The sequence below is a fragment of the Eptesicus fuscus genome, chromosome 1, assembly GCF_027574615.1.
Source record: "Eptesicus fuscus isolate TK198812 chromosome 1, DD_ASM_mEF_20220401, whole genome shotgun sequence".
In the NCBI taxonomy this organism is placed as follows: Eukaryota; Metazoa; Chordata; class Mammalia; order Chiroptera; family Vespertilionidae; genus Eptesicus; species Eptesicus fuscus.
In genome coordinates this window covers 11,417,027-11,429,285 of record NC_072473.1, presented here as the reverse complement: position 1 = coordinate 11,429,285, position 12,259 = coordinate 11,417,027, and the positions used below count along the sequence as shown (strand labels likewise).

Genomic DNA, 12,259 nt, shown 5'->3' with positions numbered 1-12,259 from the left:
TCTTCCTTTACTTGGCTAACAACTGCACATCTAAGACTTTACTAAAGCATTACTTCTCCCAGGAAGCCTGCCCTGCCCATTACCACCCCCAGGACAAATGAAACATCCCTTCCCTGCTACCAATGACTTTTTTTTATTGATTTCAGAAAGGAAGGGAGAGGGAGAGAAAGATAGAAACATCAATGATGAAAGAGAATCATTTTTCAGCTGCCTCCTGCATGCCCCCTACTAGTACTGGAGATCAAGCCCACAACCTGGGCATGTTCCCCTGACTGGAATCGAACCCAGGACCCCTCAGTCTACAGGCCAATGCTCTATCCACTGAGCCAAACTGGCTAGGGCCCTGTTACCTATGACTTTTATCATAACAGAGCTCTTGGCAAAGGAGGTGAATTCCCCCAGGCAGCATTAAGTCCTCTCTTGCTGATAGTAGTCATATAGGCTCAAAGGCCATATCTGATTGTTGTAGACCAGATGTCACGTGGCCAGCTGAGCCAGAGGACTTCTGAGGAACCTTTCACCTTTCACCTGTGAGATTTTGTGAATTCCAAACTTTATCCTCCCTTCTCCTTCCGAACCAAAACTCCAGTTTCCTCAGAATAATTTTTCACTGCTCATTGTTAGAAGGGGAATGTTAACTTAGTTTCATTAAAATGTGAAGCTGTTTGCCCTGGCTGGTGATTTTCAGTGGTTAGAGTGGCAGCCTGCACACCGAAGGATCACGGGTTTGATTCCTGATCAAGGGCACGTCCCTGGGTTGCAGGTTTGCTCCCTGTCCTCTGGTCAGGGCACATGCTGGAGATAACCAGTCATTGTATCTCTCTCACATCAATGTTTCTCTCTCTCTCTCTCTCTCTCTCTCTCTCTCTCTCTCTCTCTCTCTCTCTCTCTCTCTCTCTTTCTCATTCTGTCCTACCCTCCCTCCCTTCCATTCTCTTTGAAAAGCAATGGAAAAAATATCTTCTGGTAGAGAATAACAAAACAAAAAATTTTGCCTGGCTGGTGTGGCTCAGTGATTGAGTGTTGACCCATGACCCAGGAGGTCAAGGTTCAATTTCCAGTCAGGGCACATGCCTGGGTTTCGGGCTCAATCTCCATTGGGGACATGCAAGAGGCAGCCAACCAATGATTCTCATCTTTGATGTTTCTATCTCTCCAATCCCTTTCTCTCTCTGAAATGGATTAAAAAAAATTATAGATAGATAGATAGATAGATAGATAGATAGATAGATAGATAGATAGATAGATAGAAGATAAATAAAATGTGAAACTGTTTAACCTAAGTGACTTTTTAATTACTGTAACCTCTAAGAATCCAACCAAGTAAATTAAAAAGGAAGTAGAAAAGATACTTTCATCTTTGCTTTGGAAACTCCCTAAGCTGTCATCATTTTTTTTAAATCCTCACCCCCAAGGATATGTTTTTTTATTGATTTGTTTTTTAGAGAGAGAGAAAGGGGGTGCAGAAAGAAACATCAGTGTAAGAGAGAAACATCTATCAGTTGCTACCCATATGAGCCTGTAACAGGGATGGAACCCGCAACCTAAATATGTGCCCTGACCAGGATACAAACCCACAACCTTTTGACATGCAGGATCATGCTCCAACTGAGCCACCCGGCCAAGATGTTGTCATTATTTTTTACATCTTTGCTCCTTCCCTCATTTCAAATTCCAAAGTCTCTAAAATTATCCCCTCTTTTATTACAGCATCTCCAACATTTTTAAAATTCTTATATCTATATCTATTTCTCCCTCCTGGAATAAAAATTTTGAGGGCAAGTACCTTGTTTTTTTCCATATTTAGGGCCCCAGTACCTGGTACCTCTTTTGAGGCTAAATAAAGGTATGCAGTAACTCTGTGGTGAAGGGGAAATAAAAGGGGCTGAAGTTTAATAAAGGGGTTATTTCAGTTCAGGATTGCTTGGAATATAAATCCGAAATTATAGAGAGCATTCAGTTTCTACATTAGGAGTAAAATTGTGTGCTTCTGGATAGTTGGCTGGAATTTCTCTTTGCTATGTAATCTTCCTACTAAATTTTCAGTTTAACCCAAACCAGAATAATTCATTGTACTGTGTATATAAATATAGAATGTGTGCACTTGCAGAAGTTCCAGGAAAACCACAGAAGTATGTCTTTGTAGCAGTCCCTGCCCTCACCAGGAGATAGAAAGATCAAGAGGAACAAACCCTAAGTGCAAAAATTCAGTGCCCCTTTGTATACAATGTCCATATTTACTTTTATTTCCATGAATTAAGTTTCATAGAAGGAAATTACAGGTTATTTTTCTGACATTCAATCTCATCAATTCCTATTTTACTAGTCTATGTGTATAAAACTACAAGATTTATATCTTTTATTGGTTGTGATAAGTAAAATTTTCCTTGAACATAAGGTAAGTTTTAATTTTTTTAATATGCAAAACTTTGTTCTGAGCACATGTAAAGCTTCAAATAATTTTTTTACATTTTGGTGTTGAATTTTATAGGTATATGATGATGGAAAATATGTGTACGTAGTGACAGAACTTATGAAAGGGGGTGAATTGCTGGATAAAATTCTTAGACAGAAATTTTTCTCTGAACGAGAGGCCAGTGCTGTCCTGTTTACTATAACCAAAACTGTTGAATATCTTCATGCTCAAGGGGTAAGTCTTTTTAATGTCTTAAGTGCATAAATATTATAGATATATATAAATATATGTGTATGTATACACACATAAGTACACACACATAAATACCTTTTTCCTTTTCTTCATGTTTGAGCTAAAATTACAAAGGTAGCAGTTACTTTATCCATGTAATGGAAAATAACTATTAACTTAATTATCCTACTATTTTCCCCATTAAGCTTGAAGTGATACTTTGACATCCTAGCTTGTTTATATTAAATTCTTACACATCCAAACAAAATGTGGATGAGATCTTCTAAACTAGAAGACATAGCATCATTTTGCTAGGCCACTCTGTATTCTTGAGAACTGGGCCCATTTCACATTTAGAAACAGAATCAGAGAATCGTGAGTTGTATTCAAATGGATGAGGCCAAATAGTCACCTGGCTTCTGGCTGGTGGATGCTGTCCTCATTCCTTCCTGCAGGTTATCAGTAAATAGCATAAAAATCATGTTTGTAAAAGAAGGGAAATTGATTGGCGGGGGGGGGGGGGGGGGGGGCAAGGGCAAAGGAGAAAATGAGGGGAGAGAGAGAGGAAAAGAGTACAGCAGAAGTGAAGAGGAATCAGAAGCAAGAAAAAAATAAGAGATTACTTCTTAAGGAGTTTATTTTCTTTTTTAATATATTTTTATGGATTTCAGAGAGGAAGGGAGAGGGAAAGAGAGATAGAAACATCAATGATGAGAGAAGAAGCATCAATCAGCTGCCCCACACATACACTCCTATCGGGGATCGAGCCTGCAACCCGGGCATGTGCCCTGACCAGGAATTGAAGCTGTGACCTCCTGGTTCATAAGTCAACTGCCAAGCCACATTGAGGAGTTTATTTTCACTACTTATTCTCATTGTGTTTGTCTTTGCCCCCTAGAAGTGAACACTTGGACTGTTTTGATTTAATACTAGAACCTCTTGACTTCTAGCTGGTCAAAAGTCACCTAGTACTGTAGCCAGAAATTAGTAAAATTTGATGTTCCTTGAAGAATTTATGACTTTTCAGTCATCTAAGTCTTCTAAGTTCTTGGTGGTAAGAAGTTATTAAAATGATCTGGAGAAGTCATGTTCATGATGTTAGGAACTAAAACTGAGGTCATTGATCAGAATATAGACTTGGAATTTGATGATGGAAGAAACACGTAAGTCTAAATGGGAGTGTCAGAGAGGCTTATAAAAAAAGAAGTATTCAAGTAGGTGATTAAAGGAGGAAAATAATACAAAACTTTAAAGGAATGTTATCTTTGTGTGTGTGTGTGTGTGTGTGTGTGTGTGTGTGTGTGTGTGTGACATTGTTGCATGGATAGCAAATAGGGAATACATTAAGTCTGATTTTTTTTTCCTTTTTACTCTTGAACCCTATGCCTGATCCATTGAGTTTGTCAGCACAAGTTTGTTGTGTACAACCATTGTACATGCTGTTCCCTCTACTTAGAATGACTGTTCTCCACTGTTCTGACTTGTTTGTTCTGTTCTAAAGAACTTAAATCAGATGTTACATTCTCTAGAGACCTTCCCTGACCTCCCTAGTTATGCCCCATCTCTCACCTGTTTATTATCTGCCTCCCCACTACTGTGTAAGCTCCTAGCATGTAAAGGCAAGAATGTATGGGTCTTCTTTACCATAATATGTACAACTCCTTATATAATACCCTGACATATGATAGGCACTCAATAAATATTTGTTTCATGAATGAATAACCTGGAGACAGATATTATTGCTACTTGCATTTCTCCTTAACCCACTTACTCAATTAGACAAAGAGGGGGAGATAAATACTACTCTTTCTTCCTTCTCTCTTTGCTCTAGTTCTGTGTTAGAGTTACACTTACATTGTCAGCATTTTATAATGTTGGGATAATTTAAAGGCCAGCACTCATTATCTTGTTAAGTGTAGTCCCTGACAGTTTTGAATAAAAAATTTTCTATAATGGAAATGTATTGTAAATGTACCTCTTTACTTTGTATTTCATTTAGGTGGTTCACAGAGACTTAAAACCTAGCAACATTCTTTATGTGGATGAATCTGGCAATCCAGAATCTATTCGAATTTGTGATTTTGGCTTTGCCAAACAGCTAAGAGCAGAAAACGGTCTTCTCATGACACCTTGTTATACTGCAAATTTTGTTGCACCAGAGGTAATTATGAAATAGTTTGCTTACAGTATTTTAGTATATTTAAAAATTCATTTTCTGTATTTAATAAAGAATAATTAATAGTTGTTTAATTGAAGACTTACCGAACAAATAATTAGAATAAAATAGCAACCCTTTTTCTTCTGTTGATAGCTTATTCTGTCGTCAGTTTGCTGCTGCCTATAATCCTCTTCCTGCCCTGATTTCTGTTTTTCTGTATCCATAGCTGTCTGTTATCACTTTTGTGCTTATTGGTGCATGGAACTAAATAGAAACTCACTTACTTTACACCTTTCCTAATATATTTCTAATTCCCTGGTTTTGTCACTATCTTCTGCATCTCCAAGGCTAAAACATCATACATGGTCTCTTCTTGTTCTTAGCTACAAAACTAGTTACCATTTCTTATCCCCTGAAACCAGTTCAGGTTTCTTCTGTTCACAGAACTGCCACCCTAGCCCCTGCTTCCCTCACCACCCCTCAGGTGACTGCCTTAGCCTCGGTACACATGGCTCCCTCTTGTCATTCTGCGATCATTCCACAAGAGAGCTGCAAAGCTACTGAAGTCTTCTTCAAGCACTACTTTGATCAAGCTGCTTCTTTTCTTAAGAAATTGTTGCCGAAACCGGTTTGGCTCAGTGGATAGAGCGTCGGCCTGCGGACTCAAGGGTCCCAGGTTCGATTCCGGTCAAGGGCATGTACCTTGGTTGCGGGCACATCCCCAGTAGGGGGTGTGCAAGAGGCAGCTGATCGATGTTTCTCTCTCATCGATGTTTCTAACTCTCTATCCCTCTCTCTTCCTCTCTGTAACAAATCAATAAAATATATTTTTTAAAAAAAGAAAGAAATTGTAGTTCCCCGTTGCAGTAAATCTAAAATCCACTGCTTTGCCCTCAAAATTTCTTATCTTTATCACTGCGTAAAAAAAAATGTAACTATGGACAAGATAATACAAAATAATAGTAAATCTTAATATAGGGCTTATGTGCCAGGCACATATATTAACTGATTTTATCCTCACAACATATAGTTTCATTCTCATTATAACTGTGAGGTGAGTACTGTTATCAGCATTTTACAGGAAGCCAGGTACACAGTGAGAGGGTTGTGTAATTTGCTTGAGGTCAGGTCTACATTTGAGCCCAGGCCATCTGGCTGCAAAGTCTGTGCTTTTGCCATGCAGTGATATTACATATTGGTGTCCAAGCAAGGCCACTTAATCTAGCCATCTTGTTTTTCCTTGTGTTTCCTACTGCATGCAAGCAGTCTACTTCTAGAAATCACCCTGTAGCTGTTATACCTGGGCTTATTGGAATGTTTTTTGCTTCAAAACCTACCTCCAAATTCATCTTCAGGATATTGTCCATGATTAAACTCTCCTTAGACTTGATCTTTTAATTCTTTGTCTCCTATTCTCCATTTTGTCATCCAAGTTAAAACTTTGAAATCTTCCAGAAAGCCTCCCTATCATTTTTCTACATCCAGTCTGTTACCAAATCCTTTCCATTTTGTTTTCTCAATATTTCAGACCTTTTTCCCTTACTCTATATATCCAATCTCTACTAGTGGAAGTCCTCATAGCCTTTCACTTAGTTTGCTACAAATTGCTTCCTTTCGGGTCGCCTTGTCCCCAGTCTTTCTTCTTGCCAGCATTTCCTCTATACCTTGAGTTGTTTCTGGTATACACATCTCCTTATTTTATTTTCCTGTTTAATGCTTCAATGACATCTGATTGCCTACAGAAAAAATCTAAATTCCTTAGCAACCTGTGTATAAAATCCCTTCAGTCTCTCTAGTATTCCCTACCTGGAGATCTGGCCATAGAGAACTGTTGCCAACTATACTCTGCTCTCTTGCCTCTGCCCTTTGAGTGTCCTCTGTCCTCCCCCACCTCCTCTTTTTGCCTCCTGAATTCTTACTTACAGGCACAGTACAAGCAGGCTGCCCCCTAGCCTTTCTTCTTTCCTCATATCAAGAATGAATTGTTTCCTCATCTTTATACCCATAGCACTTTAGACATATTTGTATGATATTTATCATGTTGAATTGTTAACTACATAACAGGGTCGGGCAAAAGTAGGTTATAGTTGTGAGTACATGAAACAGAGTTTATTCTTGTATTATTATTTATTAATTACTAGAGGCCCGGTACACAAAATTCGTGCCGGGGGGGGGGGGGCGGGGTGTCCCTCAGCCCGGCCTGCACCCTCTCCAATCTGGGACCCTTCAAAGGATGTCCTACTGCCGGTTTACAGGGATTGGGCCTAAACCGGCAGTCAGACATCCCTCTCGCAATCTGGGACTGCTGGCTCCTAACCGCTCACCTGCCTGATTGCCCCTAACCACTCTGCCTGCTGGCCTGCTCACCCCCAATTGCCCCCCGCCGCCAGCCTGCTCACCCCCAAATGCCCCCCCGCCAGCCTGATCACCCCCAACTGCCCCCGTGCCAGTGTGCTTGCCCCCAACTGCCCCCCTGCTGGCCTGCTCCCTCCAAACTGCCCCTCCCCCTGCTGGCCTGCTTACTCCAAACTGCCCCTCCCCCTGCTGTCCTGATCACCCCCAACTGACCCCCACTGATGGCCTGCTCGCCCACAACTGGCCCCCCCTGCTGGTCTGCTCACCCCCAACTGCCCCCACCTGCCGGCCTGATCACCCACAACTGTCGTCCCATCCTGGCCTGATCACCCACAACTGCCCTCCCCTGTTGGTCTCTAACCACCTCTACCTCGGCCCCACCACCATGACTTTGTCCAGAACATCCGGAAGGTCTCCTGGAAGGTCTCCCAGTCTAATTAGTATATTGCCCTTTTATTAGTATAGATAGAGGCCTGGTGCATGGGTGGGGGCCAGCTGGTTTGCCCTGAATGGTGTCCCGGGTCAGGGTGGGGGTTCCCTTGGGGCAAGGGGCCTGTGGTGGTTTGCAGGCCAGCCATGACCCCATACGAACAAATGTAAGCCTACTTTTGCCCCAGTCTGTATGTTTATTTCCCTTGCCAGATTCTAATTTTCTTAAGGAAGCCAGAGTTATTTTGGATTGTCACAGTTCGTGCCTGATTATAGTTGGTGATTATTAAATGCTTGAGTGAACCAAATTATATATATATTTATAGATACACACACACACACACACACACACACACAGTTTCACACTATATCATTTGTCCTGTTATATGTGGTCTTAAAAGTACTGATTTTTTTTAACCATTTCTATAGCCCCATACAAAATATACATTCATTTAAATAAGAAACTTCCCTTCATAGTTCTCCGTGTGCCAAGGCAGCATTCAATAAATGTTCATTTAACTTCTACTCTATATCTATATATATAAAAGTCAAGTGACCAGAACAATGGAACAACCGGAACAACTTCCCACGGCCCCTCCCCAGCATTGGGGCAGGCCAGCCTGACCCCACCTGTGCACAAATTAGTGCACCGGGCCTCTAGTATGTATATGAATTGTTAGTAGTAGAAGGTTCTAGAATAGGATTAATATATTGTCTTGTTTGTTAATCATGTTCTATTGAGGTTTTTCTTTTAATTTACTGATTTTAGAGAAGATAGGGAGGGAGGGAGGAAGAGAGGGAGGGAGAGAGGGAGAGCAAGTGAGAGAGAAAAGAGAAACATTGATTTGTTGTTGTCCTTATTTATGCATTCATAGGTTGTCTCTTGTATGTGCCCTAACCAGAGATTGAACCCCAAAACTTGCTCTAACCAACTGAGCTACTCAGCCAGGGCTTTTCTTACATATATTGATTTAGGAGATATAATCCCATTACCATAACCTATATAAATCTATATAATAAAGAGTGGTGTTTAATACTAATTTTTACTTTTTTGAGGTTTTGAAACGACAAGGCTATGATGCTGCTTGTGATATATGGAGTCTTGGTGTCCTCCTCTATACAATGCTTACTGGGTAAGTATATATTACATATGTTATAGGCATTTATTCATCAATATTTTGTTTATATTATCTTTATTTTTTAACCTTTGTTGTAATATATTTTTATGGTTTTGTCATTTTATAATAATACAATCTTGTGTGTACTAATATATAACACATTTACAGCTATATCATTACTAATTTTCTATAATATACTATTTATTAATGTCTTTGAGGTCTTAAATTGATTTTTCCATACCTTTTTTCACTCTTGTTATATCATAAACATGCACTGTTTTAAATATTTTATTCTATAATGTGTCATATCTTAAAGTATTTATGTTTTTTTATATCAAGTCTAATGAATATTTCATAACATACCTTAATCTGGTGCTTTGTGGAGCAAGTATTACATTAATTGAATTACTCAGAGTACTTTTGGCCACTGCAAATAAATATAAAGATTACCATCCAAAAAAGAAATTTTATTAATTAGCATTTTAATTTTTTTTATAAATTAGTTACACTCCATTTGCAAATGGCCCTGATGATACACCAGAGGAAATACTGGCACGCATCGGCAGCGGAAAATTCTCACTCAGTGGTGGTTACTGGAATTCTGTTTCAGATACAGCAAAGGTAATTTTTCATAATTCTTGGTGAGAATAAATAATATCAATTAGAAACTTGTTTATAAAGTACTATTTTGAAGTCATGTTACCAAATAACTTGAACTCAGAAATGGACCAGTTATTTTGTTTCTTTCCCAAAAGGCATTGTTTTGGCTTTGTTATCTATACATCTAAAGTTACTTCTTGCTGAGGAACATGATAAATAATAATAGTAGTAGTCTTCATGATTTATGTATCTACTCTCTACTTCATGCTGTACTTCACCTAAATTATCCATTTAATCCTCTTAACAACCCTGTAAAATAGGTGGTAGTATCCCCATTTCACAGAAGGAAACCAAGGCCCAGAATTGTAGTGTGAACTTGTCCATAGTTACATACCAGATACATGTGGGTGCTTCAAAGTAAATAGCTGATTCCAAAGCCCTCAACCCCTAGAATAACTGTGCCATGTTCTAGTTTTGGTCTATATTATAAAGAACGGGGTCTTATCTTTTTCACAATAAACAGTAGTATAGTTTTATAGTGTCAGCTGGAAATCCATTTGAAAAGTCTTTCTCACTGGAAGATCTTCCATCCCCTGAATAACACTGACTTGGTTTCCACCTCTACTCTAGTTTCACTCTATTCATTGAAAATTCTCTTTTTTTTCCACTTCAAAATAAGAAAAGCATAGAGGAGATGAAAAAGATAAATACTGGTAAAAGTGCTTTGCTGATTTTTCTTAGAGGTGGGACTTGAGTTGATTTGGTTTTATAACTGCATTTAAAAATGAAATGTTAGCCTTTTCCTTTTTTATCAATAAAATTTCTTAAATCAGAAAATTTCATTTTTCTGGGTACTTGTTTCTTTTTTAATCCATGTGTTGAACATCTACAGTGTGCTTAATAAGTGTAGGCTCCAGAGATAAAAGATATGACTCAGAATTCCTGTTCTCAAGGAGCTCACAGTCTAATTGGGAAACAGCCAACTAAGTGCTGTTACAATGGTACTAGAGGCCTGGTGCACGAAATTCATGCACAAGGGTTGGGGGTCCCTCAGCCTGGCCTGCACCCTCTCGCAATCTGGGACCACTGGCTCCTAACCGCTCGCCTGCCTGCCTGCCTCATCGCCCCTAACGGCTCACCTGCCTGCCTCATCGCCCCTAACTACTCACCTGCCTGCCTGATCACCCCTAACTACTCACCTGCCTGCCTGATCACCCCTAACCACTTAACTGCCTGCCTCATCACCCCTAACCACTCTGTCTCGGCCCCCACTGCCACGGCTTCGTCCAGAAGGATGTTCAGAAGATCGTTCAGCTGTCCAGTCTAATTAGCATATTACGCTTTTATTATTATAGATTACACATAAGGTTTTGCAGTATTTGGGGTGATGAATGATGAGTAAACCAGACAGTTGTAGTAGGATTTGAGTCAAACGGAAGACAAACTTAGGAGGCAGAATAGTTTCTGGTATATTGGACATAAGAAGCAACGGAGAAACAGATATCAAGTGTGCAATCCACATTTCCACCTCAGGCAAATAAGCAGTTGGTGGCATCCTTCACCAAATGTGGAATACAAAGGAAGTAGTTTTCAGATGAGTGATGATTGCAGATTTGGACGTTATGAATTTGAAATGCTTCTGTGATGTATAATTAAGAGATATATGTCCACTAGGCCAGCGGTCGCCAACCGGTGGTCCATGGACCACTGGTGATCTTTAAGGTCCGAAAGGTTGGCAACCACTGCACTAGGCAACTGGCTATATGGATGTAGATTTTACCAGAGAAGTCTGGGGTGGGCATTGGATTTAGGAGTTGTCATCATCTGTAGTAGCTAAGCCATGAGCATGAATGAGCTTATCTGAGCAGAGGGATAAGAGAGCCATGGAAGGAATTCATTTAAAGAAAAAGCTTAGGAGGAGGAGCTATTGAAGGGTAGCGGTAGAAGTGATTCTAAGTGACTTGTCCAAAAGTGCACTGGTTAACACACACATGTGAGTAAAATTATAATAGAGTTGTGTTGTGCTCCTGGGCAGTTTTGCAACCTTTTCTTCATTTAAAGCACATTTGCCCACATTCAGAATTTAGAAAGGGAGTTCCTAGTTATTTTGCTTTTTATGTATAATTCCATTCATTTATTCCTGTTCTTAGCTGTTAATGATAACTAAAAGTAAGAAACTATAAATATCTAATAGTAGAGGAGTACTTGGAATAGTATCTCCCCGATTCCCAATATCCAGTCAACCAGCAGGTTCTGTCAGTTCTCTCTCTTAACTATCTCAATTCCATCTATATTTCTCCATCTTTTATATCCACTCACCAAAGCTATTATCTCTCACCTGTCTCAAATTGGAGTCTCCAGGCTTGCCCCCTCCGATCCATTTTCCTCCACACTTAGTGAGTGTAATCGCTCTAAAGTACAAACCTGCCTGCATCACTCCTTTGTTTTAAATGATTCATTGCCTCCAGAAAAAGTCCAAATTTGCTAATATGGCTTATAAGGACCTTCACGATCTGGTCCTATTTTCCCTCTCCCACTTTATCTGCTGCCATGTTTTCTTTTACGATATATGCTGCAGCCACATCACATTCTTTTCCGTCCTTAATGTGACGTGTTCTCTCCCACCTGAGGGCTTTCCCGAAAACACACTTTGTTCTACCTCCCCGAAATACTGTTCTCCCTTCCTTCTCTAATCCAGCTCCTGCCTATCCTTCAGGTCTCACATTTCTCTAAAGGAGTTACTTCAAAGCCACCCTGCCTTGTTCAGGTCAGATCTCTCTTTGTGTCCCTCCAGCTGCACCTCACATTTATTCATCCCATCAAAGTACTTACTCTTTGCTTTGTAATTGATTCCCTCACTGGGCTAAAAGCTTGTTGAGGTCACAGTTCCTTTCTGTCTTGTTCACTGTTAAATACCCAACGCCTAGCAGAATGCCTGGCCTTTAATGGGTA

The 12,259-nt window shown here is 39.9% G+C and overlaps 1 protein-coding gene across 6 annotated transcripts in view; it reads left to right on the top strand.

Moving 5' to 3' along the window:
- The window catches only part of RPS6KA3 (ribosomal protein S6 kinase A3), a 116,080-nt gene that overhangs the window by 95,681 nt on the left and 8,140 nt on the right, over positions 1–12,259 (top strand). For all 6 annotated transcript variants that reach the window (XM_054720683.1, XM_054720696.1, XM_054720688.1 and 3 more), the window contains 4 exons: positions 2,492–2,650; positions 4,647–4,808; positions 8,646–8,722; positions 9,211–9,328. In XM_054720683.1, the coding sequence (XP_054576658.1) occupies positions 2,492–2,650; positions 4,647–4,808; positions 8,646–8,722; positions 9,211–9,328 (516 nt within the window). The remainder of the gene's footprint in view (positions 1–2,491; positions 2,651–4,646; positions 4,809–8,645; positions 8,723–9,210; positions 9,329–12,259) is intronic.